Here is a 22,674-nt window from a genome sequence, read left to right as displayed (position 1 = left end):
ATGCGGCCGAGAACGGCACAACTCCCGGCACATCATTTTCAGATCACCGCGGAGTTTCGCTGCTCGGGTTAAACGTGATATATAAGTCACTTAGACAACCTAAAAATGTTATTGTTGGGCTTTTTTCAGTGTTTTGTTTGTTCGTGAGTAAATCGGTTTGGCTGAGATTAAAGTTATTAGATTAGATAAAATAAAACTTTATTAATCCCCCGGGTGGGTTCCTCCTTGGTTTTCACACAGCTGACTAAACGTCAAACAGAAAACTTATTAAACAGAAGTATGAGACAGTCGAGAATTTACGCCAGTGTCTGGTTATATTTTAGATAGCAAGAAGCAGACGGCCGAGTTTATTAAACTCCACCGAGACAGCGGTGACGCTAATCAGAACTAGACCGTCCAATTTCACGCCTTTAAACTTTAAAGGCGTGTGTGTGTGTGTGTTTATACAATTGCTATTATGTTTGCACTTTATGTGTAATGTTACTGACTGCAGAGATCAGTAAGATGTGTGTATTTTTTATTTATTAGTTTTATTTATTTAATATTATTTTTTAATTGAATGACTGTCTAGTAGTTCACAGATGTCGAAAAACTGAGTGTGGTAAAGCCACTGATTTTTTTTATGTATATTTCTGCAATCTGCACATTGTACTGACTTTCATTTTAATGTTTACACCAGGGTTCCTTGTCAGCACTTTATGCTCAGATGTTTGTAAGCTAAAAATAAACTATTGTGTATGTTCAAATATACTGTTGTGATTGAAGAAGTTAAATAAAAATGTCAGTCATCAATTCATGCATCACCTCATGTCATCATAACAGAGGTCTGTCTTCCAGGAAAGAACAGTTTAAAATTAATGTAATATAGTATTGGCCATACTATATGATGTATTGCTTGTCTTTGTTTAATAATACAGAAGACAAAGACCTTAAAAAATAATCGCATATCGCATCGCAATCGCAATATTGGGGGGAAAAAAAAATCGCAATTAGATTATTTTCCATAATCGTTCAGCCCTATCGAGGGGACTGAACTTTAGCTTTTGAAATAAGAGGATCACTTCTGAAATCACTGCTGCTTTAGGCCAGTTTGGAACAGAAATATCTGCGATACACCGACAGCTATCAGTTTCCATTCGCCCCCTGCTCCTTTGTTAGCAGCGGCTCTAATGATGCTGGACCGGAGAGGCGAGACGCGAGGACAGAGCTGCGCTGCTGATACTCACTCTGCGTGATTCATCCTCTTTGCAGTCCTTGATCTTCTCATCAAACAGCTGTGTGGACAAGAGATGAAAGAAAGGTTAAAAAACAGAAACATGGAATAAGAGCTATTCCACTGTCAGATGACTGTACAGATGACACAGTGGAAAACTACTGAGAGCTTATCTAAGGAAGGACATGTTACGTGGTTTCCTTAAGATGCTGGAGACAGTGTCTACTTTCTTTAAATACAGTTATCTGGTTTGTCACCACAAATCTTACTCACAAGAACTTCTGCTTTACCGAAAAGTAGACAAGGAAATGCTCGCTGACACAGATTCAATCTATAAATATAGGATGAGAAGCCACTGAAATCTACAACATCTATATCTACCTCACGGTGTGGATTTCCGTCGTGTCCTACCTTTAACTGATCAATCAGAATCTGTAGGTAGGCGTCAGCTTCAGCTAGCTTCTTGTCAAAGTCTTGAACACTAGGAACAAATCCCGTCTCAGCCTCCTAAAGACAAGGGAAGAAACACAGCTGAGCATCGGTGCAGTCCTCGACGCAGGTGTTGCAAAAGGTATTTGCATATTCAAAGTAAAGCACAAAACCACAGTCCATAAATCCAGGGCCGTGTATTCACATATTTATCTGTTCATTTACCAAAAAAACAAACAAATAAAGGGGGGAAAGCCTCTCATATCCATCGCCTCCTGGTCAGGTAGGCTTTATAAACTGTTACACAAAACGGTGGAGAGAAACATCAACAGTTCAGGAGAATTTTCCAGCAAGGTACCGTAGTGAGGGAGACATGAGTACTATTGTTTAAAGGCTCGTCTACATGAAAGGCCAGCAGGTCTGCCTGGTTGCCTGATGGAGGCCAACTCGTTTCAGGCCCTGAAACAAAGCTGAAATCAGGACTCATGACCGGAGAGCATTCGGTTACGGGCTGAGGTGCACTCAAATTCATTGTTTGTTAATTAGCTTCCTTTAACGGCCCCCAGACTTCACACACACACACACACACACACTTTGTTACATAATAGCCATTAAAAGGTAATTACTAGACTATTGGCAGAACAGACGTGACCAGGCATCTGTCTGCCTGTCTGTGCGCACCCACCAAAGCACCCAGAACAATCCAGTAAGCTGTGACACAAAACCAAAAGACAGGAAAACGGGGGAAAAAAAATAATTCACCCCCATTTAATCACCGAGGCTGTCAACAGCAGGGACACCGAGTGCCCGCGAACACACAACACCCGCCCTACGTCAAGCCAGCGGACTCAGGAGATGACTAACGGCGTGTGTCAACGCACTTTACCACTTTACAGCAGTTACGTGGAAAAACGCACAACACCTGAAAAGCCGCTCTGTCAAAACGAAACAACTGCTGTCAGAAGTCAAACTCTTATCAAACCGTGGTGGGTGTCACTGCTGCTTTGGAGCTGCCATGTTGCAGAGTCCAGCTGCGTCGCGAGTTTGAGGCGCGTTTTCTTGCAAACGAATGAGCTCCGATAGGAAAGTGAAGAAAAGCCATCAACACAAAGTCGGTGAAGTTTAAGCTTCAGAAAAACATATAGACTCAGCAGCCATGAAGCTATGAGGGCAAACTTCCTCAAAAGGATCAAAGGTGCTTGTTCAGCTTAAAGGGGAAAATGTAGCTGTCTGCATGAAGGCCTGAGCGAAAAAAAGAGAAAACAAAGAAGAAGAAAAAAAGGCTGTTGCTGTGCGTCTTTGGGGGGTTTCACCCAGACTGGCACAAATCCTGAAGAAACTTGCCGGATAACTCGCTACACTGGAAACATGTAAGTGGAGTATTATTCCAGTAAGGCATCGCATCAGGATACCAGCGACACGCAGCGAAACAAGTCGGAGCGAAAATCTCTACAGGAAACTAATTTCACAGTAAAGTGTTACAAGACCGATTAGAGATGAACCACCTGAGCCTCGACGTTTACTCTGCACTGCGTGAAAAGTCAAAGAACAGAAGTGAACAAGACTCTACTTTCCTCCATGTGTATTTAAAGCTGACTCTACCTGCAGAACAGCCCGGCGCTCTGTTACCACCGAGCAAACGATGCGTCCTGTTTTGACAACACACGTGACACAGGGGAAGTGTTTTTCTTTCTTCTTTTAACGTTTGGGAGCAGAAAGTCAGAGGCAGGTGGTTGGTTTATAAACAGCCACTGTAGTGCTCACTTCTGCCCTGTTCTGGAAATACTCCCAGACTTCCACTCCCACGCGTTTGCAGCGCGCAGACTGTCCATCCCTGTGACACAGCAGCAGGGAGGTTTAAGCGTGGCCTCCAGTGTTAAATTAAGACAAAAAAAAAAAAAGAAAAACAACAACCCACCCCGCCCCCCACACCCACAGAGCAGACTTTACAAACAACACTGCCCTCGCACACTCCCCCCTCCCTCCCCTGTCTATTTGTCTTTCCACTCAGCGTGACCCACTTTAAAAATGCTGCTGTCCCAGTGGCGCTGCAGCCGCGTAGCTTCTCCCCTCGCTTTTGCCCGTCTGTGTGCTGTTACTTACTGGGTGCTGTGCTCCAATAGACATGCTGCAATAAGCCAGTGCATCTCTCAGTCCATTTAGCAGAGTGCAAGGTCGCTTTCTCTGCCTCCGTATCTCTGTTTTCCCCACAGCTACAAACCGCCAGCTCAGCTGAAGTCACATTCTTTCCTCCTCCTTCAGCACCACAGACAAACAAAACAATTTCCTCCCTTTGCTTCCCCACTGCGGTGTGCCAACGTAAACCCTAGCAGCCTTCAGACTGTTAGCGGGGCTTCAGCAGCAGTTATCAGCTAAGCGTTGGGTCTGAGCCGACTTAATCCAGGACCCTGCCCTGACAGGAAAGCCACACTTCCTCTCGCACAGGCGGACGAGAAAACACACAAACCAACAGCAAGCGCTGAGAGGCACGAGCTTTAACAGCCACGGGGATTGGCTGAGACAGCCGAGGCAGATGTTTGGCCGATTGAGCAACCGGGTCTTGGATTGGGTAGCTGGGTCACATGATGCTTCGACAGCAGCGCTGCATAGGTGTGCGCATGCATGTGTGTCCGCACCGAGCACGCAGGCACACGCGTAGCACATCAAACGGATTTGCCACCAAAGGGAGAGAGGGAGGGCGAGCAGAACAAGAAAGGTGGGAGGGAGAGCAAAGCTTGGTTATGAGGATGAAGAGAGGCGATGAGGAGGAAGAAGCGTATCTGGATGAGGATGGGAGGGAGCATAGCGGAAGGTTTGTTTTGAGGGAGGAGAGCAGGGAAAGAGGTTGAGCAAAGAAACAACTGCAGGGCAGGAGGAGCAATTTCTACACTCATAAAAACAGATATAAACGCCGGTGGGACAAAAATGGCAGCAAGCAGGTCAGCAGCTGAGCAGACTTTCCATTAAACTTAAAAGCCTGCTCCTAAAACCTGTCCAGACTGGCCACGTATTTCCAAACATCCTCAGCCTACGATGACGCAAATGTCAGCATTTTTCCCTTTAATACAGACGTGAATTATCTTTCAGCTCTGCTCTCTTGAGGAAAAAACAGATACGAGCAATACTCGTAAAGCTTAAAGTGCTGATAACCTGCAAAGCCCATTCAAATCCATCACGAGTGTTCGGGTGTAGTTTATGCAAATACAGACTGCAGTGAAAGCTCTGATATTATTTTCATGGCAGGGTTTTCAAACTCGTTTACCTCTTCATCTAAACCAGGATCATCTTCAGGTATCACAAAGAGCGGCACGCTCGAGTTCGGAAATACGAACTGTGCGACGGGAATTTGTATAAATGGCAGGCAAACACCAGAGGATCCACGGAGCAAACAACTCCTCTGTTAACTGCAGTGGATTAGACAGAAAGACACACATCCAAAGAAGCGCTTGGTTTCATACCCGGAGTTGGAGGGTGTGCCGGAGGATAGTTCCCTCTAAGGCGTGGATCCACTTCTCCCGCTCGTCTGCATCTCGGGCTGAGGACAGAAACACAGAGACACACCCAGTGAGCCACGTTTTCCATCTGACACCATCTGAAGCCCATTGAAAGAAAAGAGTAATGAGAGCACTAAGATGACATGAGTACTGGTGACGCAGTGAGGGACACTGAATATTCACCTAGAAAGTTTCAGCGAAAACATGTTTACAGGTTTATTTCTCTCATGTCATTCGGTGACGGCAACCAAGAGATATTCTGGTAACTGTTCCCCGTGCCATACATGAGAGCTGTACCGATCCTTAACCAAACTCATGCCGCCCAAAATGTCAAACTTTCCCTTCTAATCAGAGTATTCATCAGAGCTTATAGGTCTGTGTCTAAATTACATTAACATAAATGTCAATAAAGCCTCTTTGAATTTGAATGAATCTTTATGCATGTTTGAGCCTTCCACTGAATATAATGGAACTAAATGGGACTTGGTCTTTGTGCTCACAGTACCAAAAAAACAAACAACAACAAAACTCTGTCTCTCTGGAAATCATGACCCGGTTTGCCCAAACCTACTAACCTCGTGGTGCGCGGTTTCATAGAGGAACTACACCCACTAAATGTTTTACAGTTTAGAAGGAAGTGTGCAACTACACGAAACTGCTCAACAACAAAAGGTGCACAGTTTCTTTCTCCTTTGTGTGAGCCAGTCAGAGTTTTTAAAAGGTGTTTTATTGGCGTTTGAGGCCTATAAAGTGAATTCAGTTCAATTTTATTTATACAGCGCCAAATCACAACGACAGATGCTGAGCGAGCGCTTTAGTGACAGTGGGAAGGAAAAACTCCCTTTTAACAGGAAGAAATCTCCGACAGAACCAGGCTCAGGGAGGGGCGGCCTCCTGCCACGCCACCTGCCCAATGAGGCAGGAGTCTGACAGACAGACATTAAAACTGAAGCTTTTTAAATACGCTTCACTATATTTAACTCATTCAGACATAAAATCTTTGTCTGCATGACAGTAATGGCTGAATCAATACCATAAAAGTGACCAACTTTTATGGCAATTGTAAAAATGAGGACTTACAGCTCCTTTCCTGTGCTGCCACAGTACTGATTCTCATCTTTGTGTGAAGCAGAGCAGAGTGAGGCTGCACCCTCAGAGCAAAGACAGCAACATTAACCAATGACCCAGAACAGGCTCTGGCACATGCAGTACACACTGCAAAAGGCTCCTGGATGCTTTTTCCTGCCACTGGCATACGTAATATTGCATTTTCCTGCCAAGACACGGAATGAACTGAAGTGGATGGGTGCTAAAGCTGTACAGCACTGTGCCAAGTCTGAGCCAATCTGTTTACTTTTTGCTAAGAAAATGGGAAACAGGTTCAGAAATCTATTGAAACGTGTAAACATATATGGAACTACAGTATATAAGGCAAAAAACCCACAGAGTTTATACAATAGGAATATTTCTGCAGGACATTCAAGCTTTTGGGTGATGGCTCCCTTTTGTGGATTTCTGTCAATATGACCCCACGTGGCTCTGAGGAGACCAGTCTATGGCTGACAGTGTTTTTCTATCCAGGTGAGCTTTTACTGCACTGGGCGAGTGTTTGGGATCATTGTCATGCTGAAAAATAGAGCTGCAGCCAAACAGATGCTTTCCAGGTGTTACTGCATCCAAATCTGACAGTTCCATTAATTTTGGCAGCCCTCAATAGCTCTACCATTACAGATCGCTACAGACACAAATTTGGATTCACGACTCCAGAAGACCCGTCGCCAACGATCTTTAGTCCAGTTTCTGTGCCATCTTCAGATCGTCTTCTTGACACCCACAGAGAGACTTCAGCAAACAGTAGATGGGTCAGATGCATGTTTGTCTGTTTCTAAAGGACAGGACTTTCTGTTCGTCTGCTGCAGACACGTTTTTAGTCCTGCACTTCATTTATTTTTAAGGACACACTGCACACCATGCTGAGATATGCCAAGTTTCCACACAAACCTCTTTGGGAATCCCCTTGTTGGTGGAAAAATGCCTGTCAAAATGTCTCATCTTTAGCATTATTTCTAGACCCGTGTAGACTTGTGTATTATATGCAGACAAAACACTGACCTGTGAATCATTTGAACCATTTAACAAAACAAAAAGAAAACACCCGTGTTAACTGGCTTAAAACACAAAACCAGAAATTTGCTGGAAAAGGTCAGGTGCAAAGACCGGACAGAAAAAGCAGCTAATGTTCCAGGTGAGGACAGTAATCAATACAGTCTCCAATCAATCTCCAAAAGCTGTTAACAAAGAACTAAATATGTCCTTGAATTAGCTCCTAAACTCCATCCTGTGTAAGAGTCATCTTTCATTGAGCTGGAAACAAGACAGAGCAGCAGATGAGCAGGCTAAGGAGCGCTACAACAGGAAAGCTTTTAAAGACATTAAACGGCAGCCGAGGCTCGGGCCAATCCACTCAGACAGCACCTCGCTGCCCTCTCGCTTTCCGACTCTGCAGGGGAACAGATCTGCTGCAGCTAATGTTGTTCAGCTCTACTCACGACAGCCAGGCCATCCAAGAAAAGCTAATACAGGAACTGTGTCACAAGTCCAATCTTTGTCCTAGTTACTGATTCACATCTGGAGCTGTGATTTGCTTTGCCAAGGAGGTGTGAGCACATTATTCATCCACCTGACAGGAACCTATTTTGTTAATACTCCACCAACAATCACGTTTTGTAGAATTTAAACACGTGACACAGAAAAGGGAGCACGCAACAGCCCGCCTCGTTAAACAATCTTTAACCTGCAAGCTCCCCAGTACAATATCTGCGTTATTCCCATTTGTGTCCAGGTGAGAAAAGAGCAGGTAATCGTGCAGTGAATTTACAATGAGCGACCGCCATGTGTCGTTTCTCCTGCACGCTCTACTCAGGAGCAGCTGACGCAAGCAGCCTCCTGCTGTGAGACGCGTGTGAGGGAGGACATTCAGACAATGACTCGACCTCCTTCTCAACAATTTCCAGAAGTTTTGGGAAAAAGAAAACAAAAAGACAAAACTGAATATGCAAATGTTTTCAGTGAATGTTAGCAGCATCTATAGTATGTGTTTGAATTCATATCCTTAAATAAAATAAAGATAATAATTAAGGAAATTTGGGGATTCCAGTCGTGCAGTTTTGCAGTATCGTCAAATTTAACCGAACAAAAAGGACAAAAGTCTGAAAGTTAAATGCTTTGTCCACAAATCTGCCATTAAACCCGCTCTTAAAGTTTTACGATGCCGTTTCCACCCTGTATAAACGAAACAGTCTGACAGCTCAGCTGCTACTGTCACAACACAGCAAAGTGTGCAGACCAAACCCGTTACTGAAAGCTGGGCAATGGCAGCGAGGCCCAGCAGGGCTATCAGAGGCACGAACGGGAGGGACCGCACCTCACACCAGCAAGCTTCAGGTCAGCCACTCGCACGCGCTGCAAATATTAGAGGAAAACCCACAAACTTTCCCACACAGAACAGAAATCACTGCAAAATCTAACGGCTAAAAATAAGATCCCCAAATGCTGCTGCCAAATAAAGACGAGTTTCCACACATGTAGCAGCGGTGCACAGTTCCACACACAGCGGAGATCACCTCACATCCAGCAAAAGGAACCGATACTAGAAAAACATATTTACAAAGGAGGGTATGTGTTGGTAGAATTTTCCACAGGATACAGCTCGTCTCACGAACGCTAAAGTACCTGCTGCGGATCGACCGATGTGTACAGGAGAGACTAAGTGAAAAGTTGGGAAAACAGATGAATTCAATAATATGATTAATTTGATGTCACACATTATTTTTCCCTCCTGTTATCCTTCAAAATGCAGGAAAATCTTTGCAAGCTTCTTTACAGTATCCTGCTGATTGCACAACATCATTATATCACTGTAACTGAGTTTTTCAATGAATCCCTCCCCACATGCACCGAGCAGCTGCTGAATGGTTGTGTATTTGACTCTCCGGGGATGTGGCCAACTTTAAGTGAAGTCAGAACTCACAGCGTGGTTTCCACACTACTTTTAAGCTCGATTCTTGTGGTTTTAACCGTTTTTCCTTATCTAACAATCAGGAAAATGAAAGAACTGGATGTGCAAGGATTTTGTGCCGAACCCAAAACAACAACGCTTACGTTGTCCCTTAAGGAGACCAGGATACTATCCACATGAACAACTATACAAAAAACAAAAAAAGCAATTCTGTGACTTGATGAGTCCGGCCCCGCGGACCGGAAAACCGCTCCAGCTGAGTATATAAACAAAGTTACGGTCACCTAAACTGTAAACAATGCCATTCACAGACAAGTAGACACACGACAGATGGTGCATGTGCAGTTACAACCAACACAGACAAATATCATGTCCAGTTTTGTACTTTTAACCCAAGGACTTCATGTTAAACCGTCAGTGACGTCTGCTTATGACGCTCAGCACTTCTTCGTTATGCTGCTGCTCCTTTTTCCCCGTGTTAATTATTCAGCCCACTTCTTTCTCCTCCTGCTATCCTCAGACATGCTATGAGACGACTGGTCACATGTCTGAGCAAGAAGGCTGATGCTAGACTACAAGCTGCCAATACTCTGACCCTGTAGCTCCCCCGGCGTGGTGCAGAAATCTTCTGAATGGTTACTTAATCGAAGGTGGATTGGTGGGAAAGTACTCTGTACTTTGCTCATTTAATGAAGATTAGAAGAAGATGAGCGTTGGCGACTTTTCAACCTGACACAAACACCGGTTTCATTCCTGAAATAACAGAGAGGTCGAAATGAAGATAAAGCTGTGAACAAAACGTATAACAAAAGGACAGAGCTGACAGTGCAGGTGATGCTGAGGTGAGGGAGGGCCCAGGAGAGACAGAACAAGACGGAGAACACACAGAGGTCTCTCATCCCGGACGTGTGCTGCCCGACTGGGAGAGAGAAGACAGATAGCTTTAGCAGATAACAGAAGGCCAGCAAAGAGCAAAGAGGGGAAATGAGGAAAAGGGCTCTCAGGCAGCTATGATGCACCGCCGGGGGAGAGAGGCTGATGAATAATGGATGTTTCTCTAAATAGAAGGAGCGCAGAGCCGCACTCCAGGCTAGCACAGTGGACTGTGAGCTCAGAACTATAATTTAACCTGTAATATGGACTGTGCAGTAGCAGCGTGCAGCTTAGAAATGAGCAGTTTTGACTGCAGGGATAAAAGGAAAAGCATCGCTCTGAATATAAGTTCTAATCTCAGTTTCTCGCTCGTTTCTTTACACCGGCGCACCATCCATGACCAGGAAACGCACACACTGGCCCATTGAGATGCTGCTGCCAGTCCTGTGAGACCGACTGCATAACACTCTTACTCCAGGATCGTTTTACAGCAACACAGAAACTAGTCCTGCCCGACATCCTCTTGATATCTCAGCTAACAGCTGATGCAAAATCTCATGTTCGGTGCCAATTTTTTGCTCGTCCTGCCAGCGGAGACACATGAGACACTTCAGTCCTCCGCTGGGTATTTGGAAAGCAGATGTGTCTTGCATCAACTTTTCATTGTTTTCACTCAAACAAAAAGACGACCGTGGGAGGATTCGCTGCTTTCAAATCGACAGGTTTAACTCGAACGGCAGAAACCTTCGGTGTCTCACTGTCGCTGAACGCGCAGAAATTTCCCTCTTTGACTGATGATTGATTTGCTCTCATTAGAATATAATTTGCATCTCCTGCTCACACACTCAGTTAACTCAGATAAAAATAAATGCAATGGAAATATAAATAAATGCATCTTGACTGACAAACATCAGCTGCAGAAAAGCACCAGATTAAATAAAGACAATGATATTTGAGCCATTATTCACTGATGAATACATCCGCATGCAAGTTACTGTCCCGAGGGAGACAAAACGACGTCTCCACAGCGAACCAGCAACACCAGTAACATAAACATCCCTTTCTAAAATAACACAGCGAGTTTGTGCAAACATCTGAGGACTGTGCATACGAACGTTACCTCATCGCGGACAGTGACTAAACAGTCGTAGTCTGAACTGTCCTTGAACCTCGACTGCAAACCCTTTCTACCATGCACCACGGAGCGCACTGCTCCACCCTGACCGTACATCCCAGAAGACAAACAGACGACGCCTCCTTGCGATCCTTTCGCCCCGGGCTGGCATGCATGCTGACGTCGTGGTTTTCTCCTTACCCTTGCGTTTGTAGAACCACAGCATACAGCTTCGGAACACAGACATAGGAGAGGGCATGGAGGAGGTGAGAAGGGCGGGGGGCCCATGGACTGTGGCTGGTGACCCTCAAGGAAGGAGGTGAAAGGGGATGCTGGTAGTGAAGTGTGCAGGGATTTGGTGGTGGCGAAACAGACACAAATGGACAAATGGAAGGGCGGAAATGAACCAAAGTTAGAGGAGGTTAGTTAAAGACCTGGCGGAGCGACAGGGTAAAAAAGGTGTCTGCGGTGTACTGAACAGGATGGGTCCCTGTCAAAAGGAGGAAGGGGCTGACAGGACGCGAGGGAGGGGGGCGATGCTGTAGGTGGGAGCCAATCCTGTCCCTACGGGGCGACCGGCTGTTAGAAAGCGAGCGACGGCAGCAGCGGTGCGGCGAAAGGCGAGCAGCAGGAGCAGCAGCAAGAAGAGACCTGAGCTCAGCAGTATCCCCTTATTATTCCCAGTGGCTCAACTGCAGAGACACATAAGCAGCAATCTTCCTCTTCAGCTGCAGTGGAGACGGCTGAAGGGAAAAAGAAGTCTTAATTGCTTCTTCTGCTCCAAAGGAATCTGTTTAGCTCGCAGTGGAACAAATCTTGTTTACCGAAATATGTCAGTCCAACTTCAGAGCTCGAAGAGGAAGAGAGAAACAGCTCAGACGCTTGCAGCATGCTTTGAGATTGTGTAGATGCCAGTGTGTGCGTGTCTGCTGGCAATAGAGCAAACCAATCCAAGACGTTAAAAGGCAGGAAGGGGAGAGAGAGGGAGTGAGAGAGCAAATGGACAGCATGGCTGAATGCAAAGCATTCACAGAGGACTACATAGAGGAGAAGAGGGGGGCTGTAAGAGAGCAGAATTAACCGGGGGGACGCCTCACCTTGGAAATGGAAAGTCTTCTGGTCCACAGTGATGGTGAATGTGCTGTCGTCCTCGTCATCGATGCCGATCACAGCTCCCTGGGCAAACAGAAAGAGAGGAGGGGAGAGAGAGAACGGGAAAAGCAGGCAGTCAGACAGGGACACGTCATACTCCACTTTCCATTTCGATCTTCGTGCCCTCAACATGTCCCCAACTGGCTCTCATTTATTAATCAACCCTAGTCATTCTCAGCAGCTCACCCTCTTCTCTTCAAAAGCTCAATTTCCTGTTGCCTCGTCATCTTTTTCCTCAAAAACTAAAATAAATCACCGTCTCTCTCTCTCTCTCTCTCTCTCGCAGACACACAAAAATGAGTGCAGTCTTTTGGAACATGGTAGAGAAGAAGGGAGGGGAGGAGGTGGGATTTGGGAGAGTGAAGGAGGAGAAAGGCAGGGAAGGGTGGAGAGAGAGAAAAAGTACACCAGGGAGCAGCAGCCAAAAAGGAAAAAAGGAACTGCAGAGGAACGGCCTGCTGGCTGGCTGGGGCATTAGCTCCTAGCAACAGAAACAGGGCGTGTGACTCAGAGGTTGCTTACACAGCAAATCTCTGTAAGGGGTGGATAAAACAGCTGTAAAATCTGTTTGTTGACCCCTGAAAAACTCTGTTTTTTACATTTTTATTTTAGACAACCTTTATAAAGTCTGTGCCATTGCTTTGAACTGACTTTCAGGGACACGTCTCTGTTCTGAGGGCTTCTGGATTGTACAGTATCCAAAGGAGCTTACGAAGAAAAGCGTCTGGACTTCTTTAAGTTTCTTGAAAACGTTTCACCTCTCATCCGAGAAGCTTCTTCAGTTCTAAGGTCAAATGGTGGAGAGTCCCAGATATAAACCCAGTGGGAGTTTCCCCCCACAGAGGGACAAAAGGACCCCCTGATGATCCTCTAATCGCCTGAGCCAAGGTGGGAAACTGGGTGTGGGTCCCAATCAGCCAGAGTTTCGGGTGAGCTCATTGTGAAACCTGGCCCCACCCTATCATGTGATTTCCTGAGGTCAGATGACTCTCCACCATTTGACCTTAGAACTGAAGAAGCTTCTCGGATGAGAGGTGAAACGTCTTCAAGCAACTTAAAGAAGTCCAGACGCTTTTCTTTGCAAGCTCCTTCGACTACAATGACCTGGATGACTGAGAACCTTCACAGACATTGTACAGTATCTTGTGATGTGTTGTAAACCTGTAATATTATAGGTAAATTAATATTAATTTGTCTTATATTAAAAACTAAATAGTTAAAAAACAGGTCACTGACAAGAGATTCATATTTGTATGCACGTGTCTGAAAACGCATAATGAAACGGATACAGACACCCAGCCCTTATCAAATGTGACAGATGATACCTGCAACCCTAAGTGCAGCAAAACTGCATTGCATGCACCAGCCACTTTATTAGGTACACCTGTAATTGCCAAGAGCAGCTCAAAGCATTTGACAGTGTAGCTATGATGAAGACAGCCTGCTGACGTTCAAACCGAGCATCAAAATGAAAGAGGATTTAAACGACTTTGAATGTGTCACGATTGTTGTTGCCAGATGGGCTGTCTGAGTATTTCAGAAGCTGCTTATCTGCTGGGACTTTCTCACACATCCAGAGTTTACAGAGAATGGTCTGAAAAATAGAAAATGGGTAAAAAGTATTCAGGAGAGTGTCTGTGATCGTCAAACCGTGAAAGAGATGGGCTGCAGCAGCAGAGACCACACCAGGCGCTGCTCCACACCTCTTTATTTTTGATTTCTCAGTTAACATAAGCTTAATATTGTAATAATGGACTACACAGCACTAGGAAAACAATTTCAGTGGACAAGATGTTTTTCTGAAAGTGGTCTAAATAATTTAGAGAAGTGCTCCCTTCATGGCATGTTCTTCATACCATCAACAATAGCAACTCAATGCAGAACAGCTACCAAAACCTGATTTTCATAGAGGTCGATTATCTCTTAATACAGCTCCATCCTCACTGTGGACGACCTTGGACACTGATGTTCCTCTAAAAACATGAAGGCAACAACTTCTCTGGCATAACTCAAATGTGCTGCTTGAAGTAGTTGGAAGTTTGCGAGCAAATCTTCATTTGGCCTGGAAACCAATCATTTGTTGGTCTATAAAAAGCTCTTCATGAACCAGGTGATCTCAACATTTATCACTGATTAAAGAAAATAAGAACAATGGCAGGTTTCTTGGCATTAATGTGGGCAGGCTAACAAACAGTCAGAGCTCTGCTGAGCTGAATATTCCTTCAACTTAAACGAGTAATTAATTAATGTATTTACAAATAATTTTAACCATTAAAGAAACATTTACATCCATACGGATTAAATACAGCAACTTTAGTAACTGCTGATATTAAAACCAACCTTTCCAAACCGACTTCAATAATTTCTTACGCATCGACATGTTCGTTAGAATCCCTGCAAGCCCATCGAGAGGTTTTATCACACGTTAATGCTACCACGTCAAAGACGATCGATTTACTGACAGGCTACGTCCCACACACTTTTAATGCAGCTGTATTTATACCACTAAGCCACTAAAAGAGAGCAGTAGAGTTATCAGACTATATTTGGCTGTAAAAATCATATAAACATGTTGCCTAGTGAGATACTCATGCTCAGGATGGCGTGACAGCCTCCAGTAACAGTGTATAAAATCATGGAGTCATTTTTGATCAGATCCTTCAACGCGTATATTAAACAAACATGTAGCATTGCTTTCTTCAACAGTAAAATATCTCTAAAATTAAAAAAGCCATCTCAGAGTGATGCTGAAAAACTAGTTGATGCATTCATTTCTTCAACAGTAACTCCTACAATTCATTTTTATCAGGTTGTTCTAAAACATCCTACAAAAGCCTTCGGTGAGTCCGAAGCGCTGTAGCAAGAGTGCTGACAGGCACAAGAAAGACAGACCATATTTCTCTCACACTCACTTTTCTTTATTGCTTCCCAGTTAAATTTAAGTTTCCTCCCATACAAAGATAAGACCCTATCATATCTTACAGTATCATATCAGCCTAACAGAGCACTTCACTCTCAGAATGAATGCTGACTTGTTGTTCTTAAGACTTGAACAGGATTTCCAGTAATGCATCGACAGATGTTCATATACCACTGCAGCATATCCTGAACATGCGTCTTCTATCTTGTCTCCCATGTTGTCCTTTCTCTTTTCTTCTTCCTCTCACCCCCACCGGTCAGATGGATGCCCCTCCCTGAGCCTGGGTCTACCACAGGCTTCTTCCTCTCTTCCTTTGTTGTCTGACTGTTGGGCTTTTCTCCCAAATACTGCAAACTCTTTACACTGCTGTATAAAGAGCCTTTAGGTAACCATTGTTGTGATATAAATAAACCTGTATTGAATTAAAATCTCCGAGCACCATTACCTGCACCCTGCTGAATCAGCAAGGTGTAACTAATGAAGTGGCCAGTGAATTTTATAGACGTGGAAAACTCCACCATCATATAGTTCCTGTTAAACCAAATATATAAACATACTGTGTGAAAGTGTAGTAAACATCAGTAAACACAAAACTGGACGCAACATCCAGCCTAGCCAGAGAGGCTGTCTGACAGTGTTTAGATTTAATAACATGTTGGTTGTGATATTAAAACTACACAGCGTTGCTCAAGGGTTAATAACACGCAGCCACAACAATGACTTTGTTGACAAGAGTTTAATTAATTTAATGACGTAAATGTACTAAACTGCAGTCACCACTGGGTTTGGACAGGGCGTTTTTCACAGGTAGTGAACGACTGACATGGTGCTTCTCTTTATAAAAATAGCACCGGCGATTGTCTGACAATTGAGGACGTTGTGGAGTGAGAGGGTATTGACCAAATAATCAATCAGGATAATGCAACCCAGTCATGAAGTGTGTTGACAGCATTAGCACAGTTCAGGATGGGGATGCACTCTCCTACATCCTGTCTGATTAAAATGTTTGAAACAAACGACATCATGTATGTTGACTGCTATTTCATTATCACAGAATAATGTTGACTTTCACTGCAAAACCACTGAATATTTAATTGAAGGAAAATGCCCTGCAACCAGTATAACGCTACATCGGAGGATATGACTTTGCTGCTATTTAAGACGGGTCAAAGCAGAGTGACTCGTTAAGAGTTTGTTCAGGGTTTTAATCTGATAGTTTTCTACAATCTCATTTGCCATTACTGCATGAATACATACGAGTACATGAAACTGGATCCTCTGTACAGATAGTTTCAGAAGATACTTCCTCTTTTCGGTCCTACCTGGCTAAAATAGTGAGTGCTTATTTTTAAAATAATCAACTTTCTCCTATTTTTTAAGTCAACCAGCCAACTGAAAACACAAGAAACTTAATATGTTGATGTGCAGCTTCCAGGAAGTCTAAAGGTTAGAAGTGTATAAAATGGCTACGTAGATACGGACAACAAGGCCAGACTAAGAAGCTCTGTTTTGGTCACATCAACAATCTCCTCCCTCGTCTCGAGTGTGCAAACTTTACTTCAACTCAACCTTTGATCCCAGTCATGTTAGAACATACAGTGAATTCACAAACCAAGGACAAACAGGTTTACTTTCAAACGCAGCAAACCAGCACGATGAGCAAAAAGCAACCAGACACTTTCTTTTAACCTTTTTATTGGTCAACAGACATAGTTCTGCTTTTTATCCTTCATGTCTTTAGACATTCACAATTATAAAAAGAAAGCTCATTCTTCCAAGGCTCCCTTGTTATGAAGAAGAAACAAACACACAAGTATGACAACTGCTGCTATCTAGTGGACAGCAGCCAAAACTGTAAGTGCTCAGAAAAGGAGAAGTGCTTTACTGGAACGTAGCAGCAGATTTATGAGTATGTGAAACTCGTCAAACTACGTCAACAAACAGAGACCCGTCAAACCAAATCATGTCAGATAACCAGAAACAAAGGTAAAGCAGGTAAGCAAGGACGCACAGGATACATTTAAGGAAAACTATCACGAAGGGTTCGAGGCTCTTACCCTGAGTCGTACGCAGCCTCTTCTGGATCCTCGCATCATCTTGTCTTTTGACTGTGAATCAATAAAACAAACAGTCAGGGATCAAAACATTTAAAGTATGAGAACATGATGTGCATTTAAATGCAAGCACATTTTTACATGTTTATGTTCGGAAATTTCAATAATTCCAACAACTTTCAAAAGTCCAGAAGTTCCAAAAGTCTTATTATAAGAAAATAGAGAAGATTTCTCCTAAAATAATAAAAGTAAATGGCAGAAAATGTGACTGATGTCGTGGCTTAATAATTCATGTTAACCATATTTTTAGAGTTACTTTAAAAAAGTTTCTTACTTTTTGTTGAAATGAATAACGCTCAGAATAAATTTGGACATGAGCAAAACAGGGATGCAAATACAGGCAGAAGTAGAGGTGTCTGTAGCTCAGGAGGGAGTGCAGGTCATTTACTAATTGATCTGACTGCTCCAGTCTGCGTGCCAAATACCCTCGGGCAAGACACCAACCCCGAGTTGCTCTCCGATATATCCATCAGAGCATAAATGTGTGTGAATGTTAGACAGAAAGCACTGTAGTAGAAAAAGCATAGAAAAAAAATCGTGTGCTTGTGAATGAGGCATGTTGCAAAAAGTGCTCAGGTAGAGTATAAAAGCGCTAAATCAAAGCCAGTACACACACTCACCCTGCGCATGAATGTCAAATACATACATACACTCTCTCTGATCTTGGAATAAGTTGGGCTGAAGGTTCTACAGTGTGTGTCTGATAACTTCTCCTGAGTGATCACGATACACTAAACTGGAGATTTCTCTTTACCAGGATAAAAAATACATTTTTTGACACTCACTGGATGAACCGACATTCAGAACAATGGCAAAGTCAGCTCTGGAAATCACTTGAGCCATTTGTAGACAACTGCAGATTCCAAGATCATCATTTTAAAAAACTATATAAATACAAATTATTCAGTTCTGTCAGCACTTCACTAACCTACGGAAGAAGACCCTGTCACCCTCAGATGAGTGACGCTTGCTCAGGATGTTCAAGAACCATGAAGATTCAAGCCATGAAGTGTAAAAGCGCTGACCAAGAAGTCGACACCTTCGAGCTCAACTGAAATTGTCAGTGGCCCACACGGACAAACCAAATGGTGTCTAGAGAAACGTTTTATGACCGAATGAAGAAAAAGAAAATTGAGCTGTTTGGATGCAATGGTCATTATTTTTGCCACTATTACAGATTTATTTTTGTAGACTAAAGGTCAAGCTTTCAAACCTAAGAACATTGTACCAACTGTCAAGCATGGTGGTGGTAGCCCCAATATGTATTCAAATTCTGCAAAGAGTTAAAAAATATCCAGCCACAATTATGCCAGAAGCTTATTGATGGTTACCAAAAGTGTCTGGTGAAGGTGCAACTCACCAAGAAACATCTAACCAAATAATAGTCGGGTTGTATGTATATATTCGAGCCGCTATGTGTATTTTTGGCCCAGCGTGGATTAGAAAATCCTAGATAAATTCAAGTTCTTGTATTTTAAAGTTCTTAAAGAAATAAGTTGTGTGTAAACTCCTGATCACAACTGTAGCGGATATATTGGACAGAGAATCAACAAACTAGGGCTGCTCAATTAATCGAATTTTAATCACGATTACGATCTGGGCTTTCAACGATCATTAAAAATGACTGAGCCGATTATTAGCCCCTCCCTCCCTCATGCTTTACTCTTGCGCTGCTCCGTGTGGTAAATCGAGCGCACCTCTCTGCATTTCGAACACGCATCACAACAATTAAGAGGACCCGAGGGAAGCTCGGAAAGCTAAGCAGAAGTTATTTGGACAGGAGAGTGACTGCCTTGGTTGAAAAAAAGAGGTAAAAAAAAAAACTTCAGTGGTGTGGAAACATTATGGGTTCGCGGAGTCAGACGTGGATCAAGTAGACACAGTGTGTAAACTTTGCTATGGTGTAGTAGCTGCACCACAGAGCAACACTGCAAAGTTCACTAAACATAGATGTTTACATTTTTCATTTATTTCTTATATTGCAAACATTTGCACTGTTATCAGTATTTGCACACTGTTTTATATTATTTTTTAAAGTCATTATTCAATACATTGTTATTATTAACCCTTTAAAGCCAGTCAGAGCAGCATGCTCTGTTTTGTGTAACTATTTTTAAATCCCTGTAGAACCTGAACCATGTAAGCTAGCGCAATAATTTGTTTTGCATATGAAACCAGAGGAGTTGTACTTACATCTTATGCCATCAGCTTGTCCTAAGTCACGGTTTGCTTCCACATAAAGCTTTGCAAAAATTGCATAAAAAGCACTTGCAGGAACAAAAACATAATATTCCAGAAACACTTTGCCGATCTGATCAGCTGTTCTTAACACTTCCCACATTGAAAAAGACGTCAACGTGAACTGTCGCATTTCCTGCCCGAAACCGGAAGTGACGTCATTTTCGCGGAAAATGTAGTTTTTTACTTGTAGGCCTTAAAAGCCTATACTGGTGTTTTTATAAGTCATGTTTGACTTTTCTGAATAGATTCCGTGATGCTTAGAACTCAAATTGCACTGCTAGAAATAGTTTATTTTGATGCACCTGCTGTTTTCTTTGCAAATTTGCATCATAGGATTGTTTTTTTTTGTTTTTCCTGCAGTATATATAAAAATTGGTGTATCTCCAAAATAAAACTATGAAGATACTCAAAATAAATTTCCTGTTGTTGTAAACTATTTTTTGCAACTTTTTTGTATTTAAAGTTTTGAGGGATAAACCTCTTAAATTTCTCCAAGTAGAAATATATGTAAAAAAAAACAAAAACGATTTTCAATTTTTTTTGTAGTTTATTGCGCTTTTTTGCAATTAATGTAATTACTATGGACTTAATGCAGACATATTATTAAAATTTGGGCTATAACAGTTGTATTGATGTATAGCAACTTGAAATGCTCCCACAAATGGCACTACAACATGTAAAAAAATAATATAAGCTCTGGCGGACTTGGTTCTATGGTAGGTCTTAAAGGGTTAAATAAATATCGTCAAATAATCGTGATCTCAATTTCAGTGAAAATAATCGTGATTATCATTTTTGCCATAATCGAGCAGCCCTACAACAAACTGATCAAAGACCCACAAGACAACACACATGCCATCAATACAATGTTGGACCGCCAATCAGGATTATTTGAGATCCTGTTGGCAGATTCTTCTCACACCTCCTCCTATCATGGTGACGACTATAATTCAGCACACTAACTGCAGTCACGGTTACCTGACAGCTCAGGTTACTGTGTTCATCCCTTCAGAATAACACTGTCAATCGCTCTCCATGTGAACAAGAGTACATTGATTTCTTTTTCACTCTGTCAGAGGAATGGACGGCACTCGCTCTTCCCTACAGCTTGTTTCACCGGTTATAACTTTTGCCTGGTTTACAGTCCACATTATATACTGCTCAAACACCCGGTGAGGTTAACTAACCAGCAGCCACTCTCTACCTTTGCAGTGTAGCTTTATGGCTTTAAGGAAACTAGTGAACGCTGTTCGCTTGGTTAACTATCAGAACAAAGGTCGCCTCTCACGCATCCACACACATTTCTCTCTTCATTTCCCCTGACAGTTTAAACGATCCATAACTATCTCTACGTGAATACTGTGGGGTTTTAGCGTGTAGCTGTGCTAGCTAGCCGCAATTGCGGAAGCATGGGCAAAAAATGCTATCACCCGATTGGTCAGTTAGCATTCGAAAGCCTCTGCTATTGGCCAACGTACGCATCCGTCACCAACAGAGACTCGCCTCGCTTTGCCAGCTGAGACTCCCAACTCCTGACAAACACAAGGCCCTTCTCCCACTTCTGCTGACGACCAGCCGCAACTTCCACAGTCTAACCTGCTGAGCAAGACATGCTGACAATCGCAGCCGAGATGAACGTACCGTGTAGTACGACAGCAGGCCGGCATTGTAGTCCAGAACAAACCAGCGATACTGCCAGCCTTTCATGACGTTGGTCCACTTGCTGAGCGGCCCCTCCATGATGGACGCCATCTTTACAACAGGCTCTGGGCGGGGAGGAGTCGGATATGGTGTGGGGTAGGCGTCATGGTATGAGGAAGATTATCGTTCTGATGATGATGATGATGACGCTCATCACATTCAGCATTCAGTGAAAATAAAGTAAGAGTAGTCACTTGACCAGGAGATCATGCTCTGACACAAAACGACTAAAACTATAAATAAATAAATAATCATCCAAGTAAAAGTCGTTTCCAGTGATTTTGATAAAGATGTTGTTATTATATTATTGAATCTTACTTTTTTTTTTATATCCACAAACGTGTGAATTACCGGAGTTCATTTTAAGTGTCTGCTATGCTGTCCTAGTTTCATCAATTATTTTTTTTACAGAAAAAGTCAAATACACTACAGATGCTATGTTTGCTTTGACAGTGCTGATGGAGAACAGTAGAGAGAGTTGCAGGACATGTATGATGGTTGTAATACAACAGGGATTGGATCTGAGTCCCTTCTTGGTTGCCATGGTGATGGACAGGCCAGACCAGGGGCGCATCCAGAATTTTTTCATAGGGGTGGCCATATGGGGGCCACTTAAAATATTGGGGTGGCACACCAAAAACAGAACGGTGCATGGGTGCTGCAGAAGGGTGGGGGTGACAATGGGAATCGTGAGGGGCATACAAAAAGCCCCTGGGTCAGACAGGAGTCTCTGTGGACTATGGTGTGTGCAGACAACGTTAGTAAGGGTAGGGAGTAGGTGGCAGAGAGCCTAGAGAGGTGGAGGCATGCTCTGGAGAGAAGAGAGAATAAAGTCAGTGTGAGTGAGATAGAAGACGTGTGTGAATGAGAGGGAGAAAGGCTGAACGATAAACATGGAAAGAGTAGAGGTAGTGAAGCTCGATGAGTTTATACACCTGGAGTCAGCCATCCAAACCAAAGGACGGTGTACAAGAGAGTTGATAGAGACAGGGCCTGCTGCTTGACAGTAAAGATTTTCAACTTGAATATTTTATTGATCTGTATCCAATGTGTAATTTTAAGTGTTCCTTAAGCTTTTGAGCAGCATATTTTACACAGAAAGATTTAATTCAAATCAAGTCAGTTTTATTTATGTAGTGCCAAATCACAACAAGAGTTCTCTCGAGGCGCTTTGTGTTGTAAGGTATAGACCCTAAGATAAAAAAGAGAAAACCCCAAATAACAAATGGCCCTCATATTAGCAACACTTGGCTAACATCGTCTGTTCCACTTGAAATTTACTGCAAATAAACCACAAACCAAACAATATTCATCAATATCTTTATTATTTACAATAGGCTTAACACTGATAAGCAAAACTTCACAGTAATATAATGTGAGCTTTAAATAAAAAAAACAAAACACA

The 22,674-nt window shown here is 43.0% G+C and overlaps 1 protein-coding gene across 3 annotated transcripts in view; it reads right to left on the bottom strand.

Moving 5' to 3' along the window:
* osbpl9 (oxysterol binding protein-like 9) overlaps positions 1-21,326 on the bottom strand; it is a 38,451-nt gene extending 17,125 nt beyond the window's left edge. For 2 of the 3 annotated variants that reach the window (XM_085347482.1, XM_085347483.1), the window contains exons 1-6: positions 21,210-21,326; positions 17,271-17,321; positions 12,239-12,317; positions 5,101-5,177; positions 1,625-1,720; positions 1,227-1,274 (exon numbers count right to left, since the gene is read on the bottom strand). In XM_085347482.1, the coding sequence (XP_085203608.1) occupies positions 1,227-1,274; positions 1,625-1,720; positions 5,101-5,177; positions 12,239-12,317; positions 17,271-17,321; positions 21,210-21,320 (462 nt within the window). In that variant the 5' untranslated portion in view covers positions 21,321-21,326. Of the gene's footprint in view, positions 1-1,226; positions 1,275-1,624; positions 1,721-3,745; positions 4,205-5,100; positions 5,178-12,238; positions 12,318-17,270; positions 17,322-21,209 lie in introns of those variants that run through there. The other variant, XM_085347484.1, reaches the window with a different exon arrangement.
* Between the last annotated feature and the right edge of the window lie 1,348 nt (positions 21,327-22,674).

The sequence above is a fragment of the Diplotaxodon limnothrissa genome, linkage group LG23 (genome assembly GCF_057381915.1).
Source record: "Diplotaxodon limnothrissa isolate DT_005_m linkage group LG23, D_limnothrissa_male_GT1.1, whole genome shotgun sequence".
NCBI classification, from domain to species: Eukaryota; Metazoa; Chordata; class Actinopteri; order Cichliformes; family Cichlidae; genus Diplotaxodon; species Diplotaxodon limnothrissa.
The sequence above is the reverse complement of the archived record's forward strand: the minus strand, read 5'-3'. Positions and strand labels throughout refer to the sequence as shown.